This window comes from Coturnix japonica, chromosome 15, assembly GCF_054131305.1.
Source record: "Coturnix japonica strain WE chromosome 15, WE-NBRP24, whole genome shotgun sequence".
Lineage (NCBI taxonomy): Eukaryota > Metazoa > Chordata > Aves > Galliformes > Phasianidae > Coturnix > Coturnix japonica.
In genome coordinates, this window is record NC_140677.1 from 16,385,600 (window position 1) to 16,407,367 (window position 21,768).

The window sequence follows — 21,768 nt, forward strand, 5'->3', positions numbered from 1 at the left end:
CTAGTTAACTGCAGCATCCAATGAATTCACTTAAGAGAAAGAGCCATCATCATCTCCAAGGTAAGGCAGAAGGTTTCCTTGCTGCCAGAGCTGCTACTTCTTCCCTCTTGTACAACTGAGGGAGGAGATATTTTCTATTAAAAATTAAGCGTGTGTGTGTGACTGCTTTTGGCAAATCCTTTCCTGCTCTCATCCTGTACCACAGGAAGAAAAACCAGCAAAGGCACAGTGTTCAGAAGTAGGTTATGGGTCACTATTAATGAGCATCATGTAGTTAAATGAATTCATAGTAACCTTTGGGCTGCTAGAGGGAGGTGCTGGTTTTGAGTGCGTAGATTGCTTCCTCTCCTGTGGGGAGGTCTCCCACTGTTCTGTGCTGCTGGGACCATCAGGGCAATAAGAACCTAATGCTGAAGAAGTCTGGGTCCAGCTTGCTGCGCAATGAATTAGCCCCATGAACATTATACAGAGGCCGTGTTTCACCACACTGGATTGATGGAAGTGTCAGACTTGCTTTGAAATAACAGCTGTGAGAAGTGACTGTCCAGCCCCAGGCACGAAGAGCTGTGGGGTGGATGCAGCACGATGGCTTTTAAATGGGCACAGTAAGTTGTGCAGGCAGCTCACGTGCAGGTAACTTCTTCCTGGCATACATCTGTCTTGTCATGAGAAAATACTGCCAGCTAATACAAACTGCACTTGCTAGATAGAGCTGCTGCTGCCCTCTTCTCCCTCTGCCTTAACGGGGAGGAAAAGCTCCGGTGCAGATTTGCTCACTGCTTTTGATTGATTTTTAAATGCATTAATGGTGCTGCCTTCCTCATTGCTGAGGTGCTGCTGGTCCCAAGCAGCTGGTGGCCATCTCTTATGAGTTACTGCCTTGCTTAGCTGCCCTGCTGGCTGTCCACTCACTGAACATAACCTACGTGTCTCCTTTTCAGCCGACAGCTCCGATAACTCCGACTTGGAAGACGACATCATCTTGACTCTGAACGAGTGAGGAGCGTTAGGGGGGTGTTGCCAGGAGGAGACACTTCCCAGCAGAAGACCAGAGACCAAATTGGAAATGGATTCTGAGCACCCCAACCCTTTTCCTCCTGGGAAAGCCTGAGGAACTTCAGCTCATCCACTGTGTTGGTTTGAGTCAGTTTGAGGCTCGGAGCAAAGTCTGAAGCTCTACAATAAAGAGACCTGGGGTTAGGCCTCTTTTCTCTCTGCCTTTTATTTTTTATTTTTTATTTTAGGCTGAGACGACTCTCCTCTTCAAGGAAACTTCTGAAGATATTTCACAGTCTATTTTCTTTGTATAAAGTTCTTTCCTAAAGAACAGAAATAGTTTTATATAAAACAGAAAAAAAAAACCAACAAAAAAAGCAACCAAAAAAAAAAAAAAAGGCAGGTGTTGTAGTGAAGAGGGAACGAACTGCTGGACTTTGTATTCCTGTAGTACTTTATTCCTGTGGGGTAGGTTTGGGGGAAACAAATTGTTTAAAATTTAAAGAGAGGCATTTTTATGCAACTACTAAATGGAATAAGAGGATTGTTGTTTCTAAAGCTGTTGAGGAATGAGAATATTTTTATTTTAAATATGATTTTATTTTTTAAGAACGCAGCAGGTGTTGCTGCCTGCAAGGTCTCTGTGTTTCAGATGAAGTTGGCCTCCAGGGAAGAGCTCTGGGGGCGTTTGGTAACTGAATGGACAGGCTGTATAAAGCAGAGATGCTCGCTGTGATACCAGCTCTCTGGGAGGCTGATGGAAAGCCTGGTTTGCCCTGATTGGAGCCCAGTGTTTGTGAGGATGTGGGAATCTGGGATTAAAGTTTGAGCCTTCTTTCTCCCGTTCTGCCCTTTGTGGTTACAGTTTTTTAAATCTTTTTTTTTTTTTTTTTTTTTTTTTGCCATCTGTGTGGAAACTGCAAATTGAAATTGAAGGCCTTTTTTTTTTTTTCTTTAATGTAAAGTGTATTTATTAAAAAATCAAATACAAGTCCTGTCTCTGTTTGTGGCCGTGAGCTGTTGCCGTGCATTCCTCTGCCGCCCATCCAGATGCTCTGCCTATCAGCAGGACGTGGCCCTGTGCAGCAGAGCAGCTGGGTGTAGCTGCTGGCCCAGCTGCAAGAAAGGGCAGAGTAAACAAGAGGTGAGATTTCAGAGGGCACAGGCTCCACGCACTGCTCTGGTCTGCAAGGACTCCCAGCCCTGCAGGACATCTTGCCTATGGGATCAAATCTGCCGTGTCGGCTTGTCTACCAGCCTTGAATTTTCAGCAGGGGTTTCGAGCAGTGCAGCTTTTTTGCTGCTTGGTGTGTGAATGGGGAGTGCTGCTGGTGTCCTCTGCAGGTGCTCCAGAATATCCAGTCTGCAGCTGAGTTGCAGGAAGGGCAGGAGCTCAGTGCCTTGCTCTGGCTGTCAAAAGGCAGCAGCTGCCCTGGGACTCCTCATCCAGGTTGGTTTGGCATCATGTGTGTTGCCTTCTGGCTGTACTGGTGGAAGGCAAATGAGGTGCTCCTGCTCATACATGACAATGGACCCTGTCCTTTGTACAGGGGAGAAAAAACACCAGTTGTGTGCTGTGCTGCACGGTCAAAAACACTCATCTACAGCTTAGTGCGGTGAGTTGAAACTGAAAGGTAAGTGTGCTTTTCACTTGCTTGGACAAGGCCACTTCAATGCATTCTTTATGCTCTGGTGTTCAGAGAATACCCACTCGGCTTCTAACCCTCTCTCTCTTTTGGCTGCCTTCAGAATAGGGTGTGAGGCAGAGCAGGGAGCTGGAGGCTTCTCCTTGATGCTACATCAAGTTTTCCACAACAAACAGTGCTCGTTTCAATGAAGGCTGAAGGATTCATTGTTTGAAGAAGAGCCTCTTTAACCCACAGAAAGGATCGCTCTTCTTCCTTCCAGCATTGCATCTGCTTAACGCACTTACCCAGGAATGCTTGTTAATAATTGAAAAGATAAGAGTTCTGCTGCAGCTTTTAATGGATGATTGAAACCTACAGCACCTACAAAGATGGACAAGTTGCAATTACTACAGCATTTAAGACCCACCATTGGAGCAGTGTTATGATTAGACAGGGAGCTGGAAACTGGGTCTGCCATCCAGCAGCTGTGCAAGTCAGCCAATGCCTTATCAAAACTCATCTTATACAGCTTTACTTTAAAAACGTGCTGCTCAGGAGGAGAGGAAAAGAAATACAAAGCTCTGCTGCTACTGAGAGGTGTTGTGCCAGCTGTGCGTATCCTTCTGATGCTCTTGGACCACCCTGCCTCCCCTCCTCCCAGCTTGAATGCAGACCTAGTGCCCTATTGCACTTCCTTACTGCAACAAGTGTACGTGCTCTGATAGAGCAGGATCCCTACAGCAGGTTGTGCAGGAAAGTATCCAGGTGGCTCCAGAGGTGGAGACTCTTTGGGCAGCCTCTTCCAGGTCCTTCTCTGCACAGCTCCCCTATGGCAGCTCAGCCCCTCCCCAGCTGTAGGACCCTGTACTTGCCCTTGTTGAGCCTCATAAGGTTCCCCTCTGCCCAGCTTATAAAACAACCCGAACCCAATGCGATTATTTCCTTGTCTCAAAAGGGAAGTGGAAGGTCGGGTATCTGCAGTGGTTCCTTGGCTCTGTTATCAGGGACTTGCAGCTTTTGCCGTGTCAGAAGCCATCGGGTCCTTGTCGGGGCCCCACGTTCTGCTGTGACAGTGGGGATGTGGCCACCCCCATAGGGTGCTCCCTGACAAAAGCCTTCAGTCACACTGTGGCCATAAGGGGCGTTTAACAGCTCTTGGTTTCAGATATCACTTGGAGGTTACACTTACTGACATTACAACAGCAGCGGGGTCTGGGTCACACCGTGGGCAGTCAGCATCCTTGTAACCATGTAACAGGAGCAGGTCGGCTGCCCTGTGCTCTCAGTGCTGCTGCTCTGCCCTTGTGCTGCTTTTGGACCCTCAGGACACAATTATGTTGTCAGGGGTACAGACACTAAAGTGAAATATCCCCTTACGTGTGACCTACCTCATTGCTTTCCATATGATCACAGTATCCAATGTTACAACAAACCAACCCACTGACCATAACTGTTGACACCAACACATCATTCAATTGAGCTGATGCTGTCCCTGCCGTGGAGCTGCGGGGCTTAGAGTTAAAAACAAAGTGAGGTGTCATTAAGCTGAGTTATTCTGCTGGCTGTGTAGGGTTCAACCACTGCTCACACCCAGCAGTGCAGCCCCAAAGCGCCTTTGGCAGCAGGTGAGTCTGCTTGCTCAGACCGTTGTGAACGTGGTGGCTCTACAAAAGGGCACCCAGCTCACAGACCAGCCTGGTGCCCTTCATCTGTCTGCATTTAATACAGGCCCACCAGGGTTTCCCCTCTCTGTGACTTTCTCCTCCAGCAGCCCAAGCTGCCCAGAGCCACATCCAGCCTGGCCTTGAAATGCACCCAGCCTTCCATTTGTGAAATAAAAACCAAACAGGACAAAACCAAGAAAGCAAAAACCACCTTTCAGCCTCCCATAGGGCACAATGACAAACCCCCTTTCCCCTCCCACCCTGCAGGAGACTCAAGGAGCTGAGAGCCTGGGCTGGGCCCCCATCAGCGGCCCCAAGAACCAGGATGATAGCGCACGAGTTTAGAAACCCATCAGTGAACAAGGCTTTACTGACAACTTTTTCATACAGTTAAAAAATAAAAATACAGAACAACAGCGGACAGTGTCACATATTAAAAACGAATGAAACGGGCTCTATTTAAATGGTATTAAAATTAATTAGAAACTAAAAATCTTTGCACTCCGGTCGAGGTGTTCTGAGCCTCCACCAAAATGATTGGCCTTAAAAACAACGGGGTTGTGTGACACACAAAGAAAACATGGAATCTGAAAAGACAGTGTGGGCTAGGCAGTGTCTTTGACTATAACTATCACCATATGTTCCTCTTCCAACTTCCCCAATGTCCTTAGTGCTGACTGGAGGTACTGCTGAGAGAATTCACAAGGAGGGAACGCGTAAAGCATGCCTGTGCTGTCTCTGCCCTTCGCTCCTCCCACGGGCAGGCTGATAACCCCAGCAGCCTGCTTCTGTTTCAAGTAGGAGACCAGATTCCTGAGCAGCCGTCGCTGCAAACCGGGCTCGACCGCGGGGAAGGTCCCCTCAGCCCCCGAGCCGCCCGGGGCGGACTGCGTCGCCAGGAGCACGGCGTAGCCATTGGGGCTGCCTTGTTTGATACGGCGAGTCACCTCATCCAGCTTGGGCTGGTCGAGCCGAAGTCTCTGAGCGATTTTGAGCTGCGTGAGCTTCCCACCGGACGAATGGTCTTTGAGGAGCCCGTTGATGACGCCGAGGTCCCCCTCCAGGATGTGCATAGACGTGGGGAAGCAGCTGTTTTTTAGCACGAGGAGCCCGTTCCAAGCCAGCTGCAGCGTCTGAGCGTATTCCGACAAATTCTTTACCTTTTTGGTCTCGGATTTCGGCTCCTCGTGAGTTTTTGCTTCCGATTCAGCAGTTCGATGATTGCGTTCGCTGTCCCTTTTTTTAGGCTGCGCAGCGTCGGACGCCTCTCGGTGGGGTTTCTCCTCGGTCGCGTGACGATTGTTCTGGAGGGAGTTGCTCTGTTCTTTCTCAGCTCCGGATTCTGTAGTGTGATTCTCCTTGCGAGCCCGCTCTGGGCTGCGCTCTGAAGCCGGCCCACTGGCCTTTGTCCTGCTTCTGTCCTCGTAAGGGGAGTGCGCAGTCCTGCCGCGGTCGCTGGAAAGGCTCCGCCGTTTCCTCCTCTCTTCCCACAGTTTGGGCACGGCGCGGTCGCTGTCGCTGGCCCAGCGCTCTCCGCTCCGGCTCCGCACCGAGCGGCTGTAGCTCTCCAAGTTGTTCCTGCGCTCAGCGTTTTTGGCAGGACTGGCCCAGTCTGCCTCTGCAAAGCTCCTGTCTCTGTCCGAGTACAGGAGGTGCGGAGGAGTCCTATCTCGCACCCTCAAGTCTTGCTCTAGGCTTCTGTGTCTGCTGTATCCGTCAGCGAGCAGCTCGTAGTGCACGGGGAGGGGCGCGGGCTGGTACTGCTGCGGGTATCTCGTCTCTTCTGCTTTGGCAAAATCCACACGGAGTCTCCTCTCCGGCCCACCCAAGGGAAAGCCTCTCATCTGCGCGCAGGCGGCCTGGGCAGCGTCCAAGCTTTCGTACTGGATATAAGCAAAACTGTCTCCCTTCACATAGTCAATAGTCCTGATGCTGCCAAAGCGGTCAAACTCCCTCGCCAGGGCAGCCAGGGAAGTACTGGGGCCGAGCCCACCCACCCACAGCCGGGTAGTGGGGTTGGCTTTCCCGTAGCCGATTTTGATGGGGTTCCTGCCCACAACGCGGCCGGACATCGCCACCTTGGCCCGATGCGCCATGTCCAAGTTCTGGAATTTGAGGAAGGCGTAAGCGCCGCCTTGGCCGCGGGCCGGGCGCTTGATCACCACTTCTTCGATGATGCCGTACTTCTCGAAGGCCCGTCGCAGCTCCACCTCCGAGACGTTGTGGTCCAGGTTGCCGATGAAGAGGTTGCGGGTGGCTCTCTGGTCGTCCTCCGGCATCAGGTCTTCCTCGGCCACGATGGGGTAGCTGTAGGGCCGGCCGCGCTCGTCGTACAGCCCGTAGTAATCCAGGGCCCGCTCCCGCTCCCGGGAGAGCCCGATGGCGGCGGCTTCCAACGCGAAGGCGGCGGCGGCAGCATGTGCATGGCGGGGCCGCGGCTCCCGCAGCAAAGGGCTGGTGACGGGCGAGAGCGAGCGCTGCTTGTACTGGTAGGCGCCGTGCAGGGGGGGCAGGTAGCCCAGCGGCTCCGGGGAGGGGGCGGGGGGCGGCGTGCGGCTCCTGCGGCCCCCGCGCAGGTACACGGGCTCCACCTTGAGCGGCCGGTCGTAGAGCAGCAGCTGCCGGGCCCGGGCGTGTCGCCGGGCGTCGCGGGCGTCCCCGGGGTGTCGGAAGTTGACGTAGGCGACGCGGCCGAGCTCGGGCGTGTGGGAGAGTTTGACGCTGATGTCCCCGGCGCCCCCCCCCGCGAAGCGCTGGAACAGGCGGAACAGCCCGTCCTCCAGCAGCTGGTCGGGCAGGGCCGCGCTCAGCCCGCTCACCAGCAGCGTTTTGTACTCACACGAGCCGGGCGGTTCCCCGGCCAGCCCGGCCGAGCCCCCCAGCGGCGCCAGCAGCAGCGAGGGCGCGGCGCCCGGCGGCGGCCCGGCCAACAGCAGCGACGGGGCCACCACGGCACCGGGCAGCGCCTTGGCCTTGGGCACGCCGAGCGCGCGGGACGACGACGACGACGAGGCCGCGGCTGGGGCGGGCTGCCCGCGGGCTGCGGAGGCCGAACTGCCGCCGGCTGCCGGACGGTGGTTGGACTCGGCGCCGCCGGCGCGTTCATCGCCGCGGTGGCTGCGGGACCCGGAGCCGCCTCCGCCGCTTCCGCCGCTTCCTCCGCCGCCGCCGCCGCCGCCGCCGGGCGTGGACTTGTCCCGGCTGCTGCGGGACGCGCCCGAGCTGCGGTGCGGGCCGCGCCGGCTGCTGCTCTCGCGCTCTCGCTCGCGGGGCCTCTTGGCGGCGGCGGCGGCGCGGCCTCCCCCGGCCCCCGTCGGGCTGCCGTCCCGTTCGCTGCCGCGCTTCATGGCGCCGGGGCCCGCGGCTCAGGAGACGCCTCCGGCGGCCGCCGCCATCTTGGACAAAAGGGAACGAAGGCGGCTCCGGCCGCCGCGCCGCGCGGGCTCCACGTCATCACCGCGCGACACGCCGCATGGCGCCGGCTGAACGCGGCGGCGGCGCGCCGAGACGTGCGCGGGAACGCCTCCCGCCGGCGCGTCACTCCGGGCGGCCAATCAGAATGCGGCGTGCGCCGCGCGGCCACGCCCACCGCCCCCCGAACCGCGGGAAAAAGCACGTGACAGCGGAGGCGGCGCGGTCCAAACCGTGTCACTTTAATGCGTACAGACACCGAACCGAACCGAACCGAACCGAACCGCGCCAACACGCCTCACAGGTCGGAGCGCGCCCCCGCCGCCCTGGGCGCGTACTTGGGCATGAGTTCATGGATCCTGCGGATGAAGTCGGATTTCTCGGCGCAGCCTTTACACGTCTCGCCCCAGTCGTCCAGGATCCGCCGCAGCTCCTTGACGCGCAGTTTGCGCAGGTCGGCGCTGCTCAGGTCGATCTGTTTGTCTGCGGGGACAGCACAGCCAACATCAGCACCGAGTCCAACGGGGTCACGGCAACAACACGATCCGCTGGGAGTCCTCAGGGCCGTGCAGACAGCGGCGGCTGGTGATGGCAGCCATTGGCTGCCTGGGAAGCTGCGGGGCTCCGTTAGTGCAAGGAACAAGGAGAGCAGCAACCGCAGCCCAATGGCCGCCTCCAGGGATGGAAGAGGGGCCGGCAGGATGAAGGTCGTGGCTGTTCTTTGGTCTTCTCAGGGCAGACAGCAGCACGGAGCGTTGGGTCCGAGTTGGGTGGTGACAGCAGCACCCAGCGATGCCAGCAGCACCCGCACAGCCCGGCAGCTCAACAGGCACCAGCCCAGGTGCACTGTGTGCTGCCAGAACAGCCAGGTCCCAGTAGGGCTTTGGGCACAGCACTGCTGCCAACTGGGAGGTTGAGCAGTGGTTCTGCAGAAGCTAAAGGGGTTAAAGCAGCCAGCAGCCCCACCAGCATCCCCCATACAGAGCATCCCCCATACAGAGCATGCCCCATACAGAGCATGCCCCCATACAGAGCATGCCCCCATACAGAGCATCCCCCATACAGAGCATCCCCCATACAGCCATCTGGGATACCCACTGACAGCAGCCCCACCTGGAGACCCCAATGACCTGAGCGTGCTTCTTCCCAGCACATCCAGGATCCCATTAAATGGGTTCCCCCGTTTCCTCCTGCTGCCAACTCACCGTATTTCAGTTCGCAGATCTGACTGTCTTTCTTCTTCAGTTTCTCGCAGATCTTTTCCACGGGGATGTGGTGACTCATTGGTTTGGACACCTCGTTAATGATTTTGGTGGCTGCATCACTTGTAGCCCCGATATAATAGCACTGAGGGGAAGAAAAAAGCAAGGTGGAAATCCACGTTAACGTTCCTATAAGAAGGTTTTCTATCCATCTCTTTGCAGCCTGACATTTACAGTTAGGGAGCTTTATGGGTTTGCTACAGGAGGGCAAAAGAAAGTAATCCCAAGTCCTTTGGTAACAGGGAGAAGTAAGGCCAGCAGTAAGGTGCCTGTTGACAGATACATCCATATATTTACAGTGAACTTCATACAACAGGGTCGTGCTCCCTTCCCCTCTCACAACAGCAGCAAATCACAGGAGCTGTTGTGGCTGCCGAGCAGGAAGCGCAGCCCCCGGGGAGGGACAGCATCCAAACAAACACAGAAGTGCTGGTTTCCCCTCATCTGCCAAGTGTTCCACAGCTTATTTCCTCCCGACTCAATGCTGACAACTACTTACCAAGCGGTTCTCTTTGCCTTTTGCCTCTTTGCAGGATTTCATGAGCTCCTTTTCAATACTGGCGGGTGTGAACTCAACATCGTTGTCCTTCAGACTCTGGTAGAACCTCCCCAGGAAGGTGACGCACACTGGAAAGGAAGATGGATGGAGTTACCTGTCACTGCAAGAACCTGCTGGCAGCTCTTGGAAGCAGGGAACAGAGTAAGGGGGGGCTGCAGAACAGAGCATTTAGAAGCTGCGTTGGCCATCAGTGCCCTCATGGGTATCACAGTGTGTGAGGCAGCAAAGATGCCCCATAGTTTGGGTGAGTTTCTGACAGTCTGAACTAGCAGATCCCTGAACTGCCCACTGAGCTCCGTGTGCTGGGTTCAGCTGTGGGGGTGTGACACAGAACAGAGCCCAGGGAAAAACAGAAACCTGCAGCCCTGTTCGTGCTGATGTTAAGCTGCTTGTTGGACTGTGGGCTTCAAAACCAGCCCTGCCTGAAAAGCAGCTCATCTATAAAGTGTATCAGCTGAACCATCAGCGATATCGCGTTACTGTACAGTCTGTAACGGGATTCTGTGCAGTCGCTTCCAAGAGAGAAAGCTGGAACACCATCACTGTTACTGTGCTGCTCCCACTCGGCACGTTCCTCTCCTCATTCCCCACAAACTTCTGCATCAGTTTCAAAGCCACTGAAATATAACAAACCATCACAAAGAGCCCAGCGCTGCGGGTGGGGAGGGCAGCACAGCTCAGTTACCCCGCAGCTCCCGGCCCCGCCTCTGTCCCGCCCCGGGATCGTCCCGCACGGAGCAGCGACACTTCGCACTGCGGCCACACGGCGACGGGAGCGGAACGAGCGGAACCGACGGGACCGGACGGGCGAAACGGGGCGGGGCGGAACCGGCCGGCACGGGACGGGCCGAGCAGAGCCGAGCAGAGCCGAATAGAGCCGAATAGAGCCGAGCGGAGCTGAACGGAACCGAGCAGAGCCGAGTAGAGCCGAGTAGAGCCGAGTAGAGCCGAGTGCAGCCGAGTAGAACCGAGTAGAGCCGAACGGAGCCGAGTGGAGCCGAACGGAGCCGAGTGGAGCCGAACGGAGCCGAGTGGAGCCGAGCCGAGCGCTCCGTCCCGGCCGAGCTGTGGCTGCCGCTCCCCGCCATGTCCCGCTCTGGGCCCGTCCCGCTCTGGGCCCGTCCCTGCCGTGCCCGTTCCCGCCCCCCCCCGTCCCGCCCCCACTCACCCTCGCACTCGCCGTCTCTCAGCGCTCTGCCTCCTCCCGGCAGCACGATCAGGGCCAGCGTGGCCCACAGCCCGTGGGCCGCCCGCATCCCGCCTCGCTCGGCGCCCGCCACACCGGTACCGGCAACACCGCCCCCGCGCGCCGACGGACCCCCACCCAGCCGGGCCTCTCATTGGTCCGCTCCACGCCCGGCTTCCACGCCGCCTCCTCCCATTGGCCAACCCGAGGACTCCACGGGAGAGTTGGCGGGCGCTGATTGGAGGAGGTGGCGAGCGGCGGGTTTCTCCGCCTCCCTCGGCCGCCATTTTTGTTAAGGGAAAGTTCCCATGGCGGGCTCGGTGCCGGCGCCATCTTGTGGAAGGGCAGATCCTCGCACCTCAGGGCGGCGGGCAGCGCTGTAACGTTCGGTGCGAGGGAGGATGGAAGGGAAAACGTTTATATGTTATAAAACACAGCACAGGGCTGCAGCAATGAATGGCTGTGGGATAGAAGCCGCAGTGTATTAGAACTGGATTTAGGTCTGTGTGGAGGGGATGGCAGAGGACGTGAGGGAAAGGCCACAGATGTTGTGGAGTGTGTGTGAATAACATCGTGTATCTGACATTTAAACACCATCAGGTGCTGCCCTGAGGCACCACAGCGGCTCTGGGTATGGAACATGGTGTTACCTTCCAGATACATAGAGCTGATAGTACTTAATACGTGATCACATATTGTGTGGTTACTCAATACGTGATCACTGAGGGATCGTGTGGTTCTTGTGAGGGTCACTTTAATGGCTGCGGGGATGAAGGAGATGTGCAGGGTTTAGTGTTAAGCCTCTTGGATGCTGATAGTGCTGCTTAAGTGCTAAGGAGCAAAATGCACAGGGCGTGTGAGGACCCTGCTGGGCTCAGCTGGGACACGCTGCGATGGCTGATTGTTACAGCTGTGGGGAAGGCCAGCAGGAGGAAAAAGGGCTGATAATACTCTGTAATATATTATTTATACCCGATTTGGGGCTTCATCGCTGGAAGGCAGCAGTCAAACTCTCCCAAAGCTGCAGCCATTGTACAGGTACGGTACAAAGCCACGTTGTGCTACAGATGAGAGGCTGTGAATGGTTCACACACAGACAGCAAAGAAACTGGGATCTGAGACAGCTGGTTCTGCTCAGTCACTCAAATCCAGCTGCATGAATGGCAGAGACAGGTGCTCCTGAGCCTGTTTTCTTAAGCTGGCTCTAGGAATAAAGGCACGTTTGTAACAGTGGCTGAATCTTTATGGGCCGGGTTATCTTGTTGCCTTTGCTTTCTCCTCTCACCAACTTTTGTGTAACTCAGTATCAATTTCATTACAGCCAGATACAGAAACAGCCCAGGGCCGGTTTCCATTACACTTCTTTATATTTTACAGCTAAATGTCTTCTGGGATGAGGTTCATAACTTTTTCAGGACAAAGCAGGGTGGATGGGCTGCTTGTTCTGTCTCCTGCACCCTGACCTGGTTTATTAGTTGTAATGGGAGGTGTCTGACTTTGAGATTAATCATACATAGCAGTGATGACAGATTTTAATTTCCAAATCCCGTTTTCCTGTTTTTAATCACTGCTCTTTCATATCCATTGTTAAAATGATCAGTATTAAAACTGAGAAATGAAATCACCGCCCAGACATCTTGCCATTGCCATAAACAGACAAACTCAGCAGCCACTCAGCCAGCATTGGTTGGGAGCAGTGAGATACCCATCAAAGAATGAACCATGGATTCTGCTGCTATTTGGAGTTACTGCCTCAGAACTCTGAACATTTGTGATGGATGACCAGGCATCTCGGGCTGCTGCATGTCAATAAACCAGCCTGGCTGCCAGATCTGCCCAATGCTCACTTTGAGAGGTTGATATTAAGTAGAGGGCTGCCCATGAGAGAACGCATTGGAAACTTCCTTAACTATACCCAACAGCCACAAAGACCTTGTGGTTGCCTCCTCCCAGCCATCCTCAGTCAAAGGAATTGGGATTAATGCTGTGCTGCTTCTCTTTGACAGCCATGTCTGTGGAGCACGCTGAGGACAGCCCTGTCAGGAGGACAGCAAGGAACGTACAGCTGTACCGCTTTCATATCAGGTATTAATCTTTAATTCCACATCACAGCAGTCGAGTGAATGGGTAAGGGAAAGAAACCCAAAACAAACAGCAGATATTTACATCTAAAATTCACACCACTTATCTGTTGATTCTGGAAACATGCTATCACAATATATACAATGAAGTACCTTTAGGACACTTGTACAAATTATTTTTTTTTTCCTTTTCAATGTGATTTCCATTATAGATAAGATAGTTGTTCTGATTTGATTTGAAACATGAATACACAAAAGAGAAGTGGTTAGAGGTTTTTGCCTTTTTTAAATAAGCACAGAATGCCAGAGGTTAAAAACACATTTACAGGGCAGAATACCAGTCGGACGTCACAATCTATACATTTTTTGCTCAATTTCCTGTACAAATACACAGCATTCAAATGGGGGTATTTACAAAGAAGCATGAATAGAGGGCATTTTAAATATCACTTGATTTGTTTCCCAAAGGCTTTTGCTCTCTTCAGCCTCCCCAGTTTTGGCTGATTCTCCCACAGCAGGGATATGGGATATCCCTTACCTGAAAAATGGTAAGCAGGCTAAAAAGTAAACAAAGGAGGAAAGGATGGATAAGAATCGTAGTTTTGCACACAGCAATAAAACCAACCCAGCCACTGAAAAAAATGGGTAGGATACAGACAACAATTGTAACTGCTTTTCTTCTCGTTTCTGTTCCAGATGGGGCCAGCAGGTAACGCTCGTGATGGAGAGATGTGCTGCAGAATTCCACCGGTTGTTTCAGGTATGCACATGCTATTCTGTTACGCAAAGAAAACCCACGGAAGGCGAGGATGCATTACGTCTGAATCAGAGTTAAGTGCAGAACAAACGGGTCCTGTTCAAAGCATCCCGTTACTGTGGTTTGTACAAAGAATCTTCAAATCCTGTTGCACCAGTGCAACAAACTGCTGTTGCTTCCACCTGCTCCAGGACTGAGCTTACTGATGGCCTTGCACTATGCTAGAAAGCCACCCCACCCTCCAGAGAAGGATTAGTTCCACAAAGTATTTGTTCCAGCATTCACAAAACCTAACAGCAGTCCATCTTCCACACCCTTTACGTTAAGCACTGAAAAGGGCGACAGGATGCGCAGTAGATATCAGAACGACAGAAATTTCACTCCACGGAGGCTCAAATTTAGTAAATTCAGTAATTTATTCCATCCTCCTTTGTGCGCACCTGCCATAAAGCGGGTATCTGTACACACCATTGTCTTCAACCCCCTACAAACAGGCAGTTATGGCAGACACTCAGAATGGTCAGACTGCTGCCGTACAGCCCCTCTAATCAGAGCGAGGTGCTGCACTGTGTGGGACTGATGGGAGCTCCAGGGAAGGCCTTCCAGCTGATTGGGTCTTTGCCCCGTGTTACTTGCTTTCACACTCTTATTTGCAGGACCTGCTGGTTGTTGTTGTTGTTAATATACAATGAGGAATTTCAGTGTATCATTCACTACTTTCAACCTTCCCATCAAAAAAGAAAAAAAGAAAGAACCCCCAAAAGCAACCAAACCCAAACATGGTCAGGGAGATGGAACGGAGTACTTCATTCTCTCAAAAATTCCTAAGAACCTCAAAATACAGAACAACATGAAAATATTTCACTCACTTCTAAGGAATTACCTTGACTTACCTTCATTGAAAACGTAACTCTGAATTGAGCTTTTTGTACCTGTGTGCTATAGCAGAGACCTGGCCTGGTTCACTAACAGTTAGGGCGGTTCTACTCCTCTTAGAGATGAAATGTCCACCTTATGCCAGTTTTTAACATCATTCTCCTCTTAACTGTGAAGGTTGTAGGGATTACAAGCAGCCTATGTTATGTTAGTAACAAAGCAGAGGAAGCACAAGAGACTTTGTTCCAGCCAAATGGGCCATTTAAGAAACAAAACCGTAATTTATTACTTTTGTATGGGCTGGAGCTCGAGAAAGGAAAGAAAGAAATCCTCTTAAAATCCCCTTCGTACGACAGCTGACCAAGCCCAGGCTTTGTACAGACGGACCATCTTGAGGAGTTCAGAAGCAATGTACTCTGCCCAGTCACTGTAGTCAGAGGTAGTGCTAAAGGTGACCTGTAAAAGATGTGGATCCTTTTCTGCTTCTTTAAGCTGTTTGTAGCAAAAGAAACTGAGTGTCTAGGGGAAGAACGGGACACGTTGATGCCATTCCTATTTCTGACCCTAATTTACATGGTGGAGGTAAGTCTTTTGTTTGAATGTGCTTCAGGTTTTTCAGTGGTAACTTACCATCATCTGGAGTGTGCTTTGCAGTCTATGGGTGGAAATGAACGTAAGGGAAGGCCAAAATGTGTGCGGGCATGGCAGCAGGAAAAAGCATTACTTACTGTACTTAAACACCAGATACCTGCTCTTCTGATCAAAAGTTTCCTGAAAAATATGAAACAGGAATAGAAGATTTCTTCTCATTCTTTTCACACCGCAGGCCTTGCCTCTGTTACCACAGAACTTTTTCCCTGTCCTGTAATGTCACTCAGCTAAGCAAACACTGATTAAAAGGCTTGTTGCACACACGTTTGTACTGACTCCACTTCTGCATAGTTCTGTTGTTTTTGCTGTTTTTTTCCCTCTTTTCTAAATCTCCCTCCTGCACTGAATTCTTCATCCCTTTCTGGAGCCCAACCATAAAAAAAAAGGCAGGGGGAAGGCTGTATTGCAACACGAGGAGACAAGAACCAACACCTTCAAAAAGAGAGGAGGAGAAGCTCTCACAACTTCTTCATACATCCTAAAGAAGCAAAAGAGGAAAGAAAAGTTCCTTCTTTACAGGTTGCCTTTAAGATTCCTGACTCTAGGGTGCACACTACACTGGGCATTGCTTACTGTGACAGATGGGCATCCTGCACACCAGCTGCAGTGACTTTTGGAGGGGGGCTGAGGAATGATGGTTTTGGGGAATGGATCTCAGCTCCTGGGCGATGGAAGTTGGTGAGAATTGTGGCGTTCAGCCCTGAGGCAGAGTGCTGGATATGATGCATTTGAGCCACCTTTTCTTTACCGGTGAGTCATCAACCAGCTGTGGCATGAAAAACTTTCTGTTTTCTTTTAACTGGAATAGAAATGCTGGTGTCGACAGCCTGCCCAAAGCTGGGCATGGGAAAGGCCTACAATCAGGTCACAGCTCCAGTGGCTACTAACCTCCCCCTCATCCTGTAGCACAGATGAACAGCATGACTCCAATGAGAAAGCAGGTTGGTTTAGCCAGTGAAAGCAAAATTTAAGAAATCAAACAGTACATAAAAAACAAAGGAGGCAGAGTTTGTTGGAAATGGTATCTTGGAAATCAGTGCATCAGCACTGGTTAGATTGCCTCAGCACCTATGAACCAATGCAGGGAGATCACTGCACAGATATGTACAATCCTGCTCTCAAAAGAGCCAATATCTTTTGCCATCTTCCCACTGCCTGCTGCTCATGCACCTTCCAGACTGACAGTTCATAAAATCCCTGATTTCAGCAATGAGCTTTCACTTCTGTACAGCAACAAAATATGTCCCTAGTGCAACCGCTTCTACTCAAGTGTGTCCCAGAGCTGGGAGGAAAGCAGGTTCAGAATCAGCTTGCCACCTTTCCTCCTTCTTCCCCCTCCGCTTAAAATTGTATTTTTCAGCTTCTGCAAGTCTCTATGGCTTTTGTGCCATGTGGTGCGGTTAAGAAGCTGCAGAAGGAGTAACCATCCACTGCACAGGAAGTTAAAGAGCGTGACGGAAAGGTGTAAAAGGAATTTTGAAAGGAAAGCAGCAACCTCCCTTGCTGGCCCAGCTGTGTACGCGGGCTCCAGCCAGGCTTGTGGCAGTAGAAGTCAGCTTGCTGTTCTCCGAGTCCTCAGCAATCTGCGCTCCGGTCACACCTGGAATGACGACGCAAGCTGCTTACCAGCAGTTGTTCCTACTGCTCACCGATGCCGTGCTCCCATGCTACCCTGGCCTGCTCTTCCTTTCCACCACTCACTGGCTGGGACACTTTACGATGCAACTGGCGGTGTTTGTCATCGTCTTCAATTATCATTCCCTCCTCATTCTCTATGTTTGGCAGCCGGGAGTGGTAAGGTTTGGGGGGTAGAGCAGGAGGGTCCAGGGTGTCCTGAGGGATGACTCCTGATGGAGCTGAGTGGCTTCGGCATGGCTGGGATTTCAGCGACTCGAGGACATCAGGCTCAGAGAGACTGTACCTGACAGGGAGGTAGGGTGTCTCTAGATCTTCGTCAGTGTTCCAGGCCTGGCTGGGGACAGAATCCATGGTGTCTGTGCGAGGAGGTGGCTCAGAGGAATGTCCGAAATTACTCTCGCTCAAGGAGGAGACGCCGCTGCTTGCGCTGCCGGATAAAGTGGAGTTGCTTCCATCTAGACCAGACTGCGGACTGGTGGGGGATGCAGGGATGGGATGAAGAGGGGACTGTTTGGAGAAAAACAGAAATCACATTAAATCGGTGAGGCAACACTGCAGCTCGTTCACATTTCAGCTTTTGACAGTGATGTTAATAATGGTGCAGTTCTGTCTGTGTTCAAAATGTCACCTACTGACAGTTCATATATTATGCTCCTGACTTGTAGGGAGACACCTCCTGGGAACAAACCAGTGCACTTAACACAGCAACTGAGGAAATAAAATCCCTCTTCCCCTCTGTACTGAGGGGGCCTGAAGTCAGAACATATGCAAAGAAGGGAAGTGGGAGGCCTAAATTTAAGTTCAACAGTTTCAAAACTTTGAATCCATTTTCTCATGAGTAAGTTACTAGCATGTTAAAAATAGTGAATCTGCTTCCAAGAACTACTTGGAGGCCACAGTGGAGGAGGGGGGTCCTTCCTTCTTTCCTGCCACTTCTTTTTTACCTTGCGCAACGTTCGTGCAGGCAGTGCTGGAGGAGCATCGCTGAGCTGGTGATGGAAGGCATCGAAGTGCAGCGAGTAGTGTCCTGGAACGAGACAAGGGTCAGAAACAAAGACCTGTGCAGCCTCAACTGCTGTGAGAGAGTTGGGGTTTTAGATCCTGGAACGTCAACAGCTCCAAAAACCGATGAGCCCGATCCAGCCTGGGGCTTCCCTTCCGATCAGTACTGCAGAGTGCATCTGTCACATCACAAAATGCTTACAAGAAGTTTAGTGCAGTGATAGGTTTCCACCCTCCCCTGTTATCAAGGATTTCATGGCAAGGCAACAGGCTTGTATGCAATGAAGGTCTGAAGGTTTATTCAGTAGCTATATAACAACAAGCTATTGCTGAAGACGGGCAAAAAGCCAAGCTAGATTTCCAACAGGCACACACCTAATGCTTGTCCACACACCTAATTCCCGTCCTTATTTGTAAGGACTGCAAGAACTGGAAGATCTTGAACAAAACTGAAAATGGCCGGTGCCAACCTCACAGACCAGGAGAGACTTCTACAGTGGAAAACAAAGCTTTCAGCTGGCCTAGTCATCTGGCATGACTGCATGGCTTATGCAGCAGATCTACCGGGCTTTTCCTTACCATGGGGCAGGCTTCGGGGAGGTACTGGTGGGGCCAAGATGCTCCCAACGTGGGCAGACAGGAATGGCAGGGCCTCTCTGGTTCCGCTGTCTAGGCTCCAGCTACTGGGTGCTGCTGGCACAGCTGAAGGATTGAAACAGATTTAACTTGGGTAGCGTAACAGGGTCATGCGGCCAGGACTGGATTCAGTTTGCTCCTTAGTAGTAAAGAGGGGTGAGATTCGAAGAACTTGGGGTGTGGTAGGATTGGAGGCATACAAAGACATCGTCTAGTCTACAGCGTGTTTAGTTTATAGGGTGCTTTGTTAAAGAAGCGAGAGTTAGGTGATCAGTGTTTGTTAGTCTGCCCATGTCCCCTCCACTGACCCTCCAGGCCCACTTCTATGAACTACGAAGAACAGTAGAGCTCCATAAAGTTTTGTTTTGTTTTGTTTTTTCTATGAGCCAGCAAGTAAAACTGAAATCTGACTGATGGAGCAGCAGGGAGATCTCAGCTGTGAGCTGTTCTGCCTGGCAGCAAACAACTCCAGAGCAGGAAATGTGGGGCAGAACCCCTGTGAGACACAGGATGGCTGCTGCTGTATTACGGCGGCTAAGCAAAGACTGCATGAAGGACGTGAGGGCAATGACACCCTCAATCTGGTACAGAAGAAATCAGGACTTCAAAGATCTGACTTGCTTCAGAGCTGATCAATGCTTCTGATCCTCAAATACCTAAAGATAACAGCCCAGGCTTTACAAGGTCAGCGATCAGACTGAGCCTCTGCACACTAGGAAACTTCCTCATAGAACAGACATTGAGAACGACTCTGCATAACTCTGTGTCTTCATCAAAACAGCTGCTTTTAACAATGAGAACAATGAAACAATGTGTCAGGAGACATTATTAAAATGCATCTTCCTCTCTTCCAAATGCACCCTAAGACTCAGTTTGTCCTGAGGAGATAGAAAAGCAGCAACTGTTTATAAACAGAAATGCAGTATCTGTTTATAAACAACTGGGGAGTTTCATCAGCTCAAGCAGAATAAAAAGGGGGGAAGGAACAAAGTGCTTCAGTGAGTCTACAACAGAAAATTGAGATTAAAGGCAGCTTTTGCCATCTTCAGATTGAAACATGAAAAATGGAAGCCTGGGGAAATAAGCACAGAGTTTGACACACAAAGAGAATTTATCCCTAATTAAAATGCCTGCAACCGTTTTTCAGGTGTGTTTCTTCTCTAAAATGACTCTGAAAGGTTTATGATTGTTTTTCCTTAGTTCATGAACACAGGCTCCCCGAGATCTAAAACTCCCCAAGGTAAAAAGGATCAGAAAATGACAGCCTCAAAAGACAGCCGAAAACCCACACAAATATCAAAGCAAATGTTGGTTTTAAAGAGAAGCACTCAAAGCAAGAATAGAGTACAAAGAAGATGCTAAGAATCTTGACAGAGAACAGGTTCAAACCAGGAGATACAAACATCTCAACACAGCTAACACGGCTTCAGATGAGCTTCCTGAGCAGCGCTGCTCTCGCTCTACACGTCAGAGTGCTTTAATTTGCATTACTGCAATTGGTGGCAAAAGGTTGAAGTGAAGAGGGACAACAGTGCCAGGCACACTGTGCTCTCCTGCAGGATTCCAGCATCAGGTGAAAAGGACTCAGCAATACCTGGTTTTCTTGGCCTGTAAAATGATTGCTTTTTTTTTGTGTTTGTGTCTGTTTCTTTTTAATACTGAAATGCAGCAGAAGATTGTGAAGAACAGAACACGGTACTCCAGTGTGTAATCCATTTCTACTTTCTCACTGCTCTCTCATTCACTGCCATCTGAGCTAAGTGCTGGAAATCATCCTAAGGTCAGACAGTTCTGGACATGGCTGCTGCCTGTTAAAACCAGAGCTGGATCCAAAGTGCTCCAGGGAAAAACCTACCCAGGGAGCTCCAGTGATGCCCCAGCCCATCTCTCTCTTCTCAGCTGTCTCACTGGCCACATTTAATTAGTGGGGAAGCACATTTGAACCATTCTGCTCTGGGCAACTGATGTCACCCTGTTGTCAATGGGAATTACTGAGCAGTACTTCTGACATGGCGTGGAGGGGAGTGGAAAAATTCATGGAGCATGACAGCTAAGAAAAACAAGGCCGACGTCATCCTGACCAACAGAGGGATGTTGGCTCCAGGGCTGCAGAAATGCCCGCAGCCACCAACCTGGCTGCAGAGCTGGGGTTCCTGATACACCATCCCTAAGAACATCACCTGTCCTTCATGACTCCTTTGGGCTCTGGGAGATTCTGTCTTGGGCTCCCTTCTCTTTGTACTGCAGACACGCTCTTGCACAGATACTGCCCACAAGTATAAATTCAAATGTTACTTCACTGTCCTGCAGCTCACTGGGATCAGTTGGGAAATTCTCACACGAGCCCCTGATTTTTCCCATTTCTCCATGACCTTACAGTCACTTCACTGGTTTTCTTTAGACTCTTCCTTAGAAATCTCTTACCTCCATGGGCTCCGCTCACACTTTTTCAAAGCAGTGAGTTAAGCATAAGTTCCTAATGAGAAACTTAATTCAGTATTAAACTACCTCGGAGAGAGTAGAAGAAATGTCACTACTTTGAAGAGCGAATGCACATCAAAAACAAACCCCAAAGGATTTGCACGGTCTGAAGCAAAGCAGCGGTACACCTCGTTATTATTTTGGAAACACTACAAACCCTTCTGTCTTCTTTCAGATGTTTTCCCATTTGTTTGGCTGGGAGCTGTGCCTGATAAGGGCTGCCTGATTTGTTTCAATAACAACGTGCTGAACTCAGACGGCTTTTTGTAACAGAGAGCTTTGTGCAACTCCACCCTTCTGTCAGTGATCTGAAGTGACTACAGGTTGGCAGGAAGCCCAGTTAATTAAACTGTTAATTAAAATAAAGAGAGAATGCACTCTGCCAGGCAACGGAGCAGCCCGTTCACTACTTGCAGGATCAGAGTACTAATATTTTAGAAAGCATGCATGCTAACTAGGAAGAGGAGTACCTTTCTCAGCCACGGAGAGGTTGGGATCGCTGCAAGGTTTGCACGGTCCAATCATTTGCTGCATCAAGGCGCGCTGAAAATTTGGAGGCTAAGGGAGAAGAAAGCACAGAACAGTGGATTTCTGTTCAGGTTTTTAGGCAAAAAGATCTTCTAAAATAAAAAACTCCTGGGAGCCTCAGGCTGCCTACATGCACAAGTAGTGCAGTGCAATCCTAGCAGATCTCCGGAGGGTAACAACAGGCAGGGCACAGTGCTCACAGTGCTGTGCTCTCTGAAGGAGTTATGTCAGAGCAGCCATAGCCTGGTCTTGTGCCCATTAGCAGCTCATATGCACCCCATGCTCTTTGGGAGCTTATCTTTTGCTTTTGCTTCATTGGAAATAATGGAGTTTGTGTGCTCTGAGACAGTTCTCTGATGTGAAGTATGGAAGTGGGCACGGTCAGATTCCCTTCAAAAGTGCACGTCAGAGC

At 51.3% G+C, this 21,768-nt stretch overlaps 4 protein-coding genes and 1 long non-coding RNA gene across 16 annotated transcripts in view; 2 read left to right on the top strand and 3 right to left on the bottom strand.

Moving 5' to 3' along the window:
• The window catches only part of DCAF1 (DDB1 and CUL4 associated factor 1), a 37,232-nt gene extending 35,245 nt beyond the window's left edge, over nt 1–1,987 (top strand). For 3 of the 4 annotated variants that reach the window (XM_015874517.3, XM_085516593.1, XM_085516595.1), the window contains one exon: nt 942–1,987. In XM_015874517.3, coding sequence (XP_015730003.1) covers nt 942–1,000 — 59 coding nt within the window. In that variant the 3' untranslated portion in view covers nt 1,001–1,987. Of the gene's footprint in view, nt 1–4; nt 61–941 lie in introns of all 4 variants that reach the window. The other variant, XM_085516594.1, reaches the window with a different exon arrangement.
• A 326-nt stretch (nt 1,988–2,313) lies between these two features.
• On the top strand, nt 2,314–2,881 carry LOC146758398 (uncharacterized). Its single transcript, XR_014934678.1, has 3 exons — nt 2,314–2,446; nt 2,547–2,612; nt 2,746–2,881. It is a non-coding gene; the product is annotated as an uncharacterized LOC146758398 (long non-coding RNA).
• Nucleotides 2,882–4,628: 1,747 nt separating this feature from the next.
• On the bottom strand, nt 4,629–7,751 carry RBM15B (RNA binding motif protein 15B). The gene has a single exon (XM_015874521.3). The coding sequence runs from the start codon at nt 7,633–7,635 to the stop codon at nt 4,894–4,896; it is 2,742 nt and encodes a 913-aa protein (XP_015730007.1). The 5' UTR covers nt 7,636–7,751; the 3' UTR covers nt 4,629–4,893.
• Nucleotides 7,752–7,925: 174 nt separating this feature from the next.
• On the bottom strand, nt 7,926–10,831 carry MANF (mesencephalic astrocyte derived neurotrophic factor). Its single transcript, XM_015874540.3, has 4 exons — nt 10,689–10,831; nt 9,461–9,588; nt 8,905–9,046; nt 7,926–8,182 (listed from the first exon to the last, which is right to left on the bottom strand). Exons 1-4 carry the CDS (start codon nt 10,774–10,776, stop codon nt 7,998–8,000), a joined length of 543 nt encoding a protein of 180 aa, XP_015730026.1. The 5' UTR covers nt 10,777–10,831; the 3' UTR covers nt 7,926–7,997.
• Nucleotides 10,832–12,780: 1,949 nt separating this feature from the next.
• Nucleotides 12,781–21,768, bottom strand: part of DOCK3 (dedicator of cytokinesis 3) — a 129,233-nt gene continuing 120,245 nt past the window's right edge. For 7 of the 9 annotated variants that reach the window (XM_015874527.3, XM_085516587.1, XM_015874526.3 and 4 more), the window contains 4 exons: nt 21,299–21,386; nt 18,291–18,413; nt 17,654–17,736; nt 12,781–17,216 (listed from right to left, as the gene is read on the bottom strand). In XM_015874527.3, the coding sequence (XP_015730013.1) occupies nt 16,710–17,216; nt 17,654–17,736; nt 18,291–18,413; nt 21,299–21,386 (801 nt within the window). In that variant the 3' untranslated portion in view covers nt 12,781–16,709. The remainder of the gene's footprint in view (nt 17,217–17,653; nt 17,737–18,290; nt 18,414–21,298; nt 21,387–21,768) is intronic. The other 2 variants (XM_085516592.1, XM_015874538.3) reach the window with 2 other exon arrangements.

Bases quoted from the DNA above. Each gene is read 5' to 3' on its own strand.
- RBM15B (XM_015874521.3), bottom strand. From the start codon at position 7,635: ATGAAGCGCGGCAGCGAACGGGACGGCAGCCCGACGGGGGCCGGGGGA.
- MANF (XM_015874540.3), bottom strand. From the start codon at position 10,776: ATGCGGGCGGCCCACGGGCTGTGGGCCACGCTGGCCCTGATCGTGCTG. The intron at 9,047-9,460 runs GTAAGTAGTTGT...TCTTCCCCTCAG, and splicing joins AAGGCAAAGAGAACCGCTTG to TGCTATTATATCGGGGCTAC. The intron at 8,183-8,904 runs GTGAGTTGGCAG...CTGTCCCCGCAG, and splicing joins GATCTGCGAACTGAAATACG to ACAAACAGATCGACCTGAGC.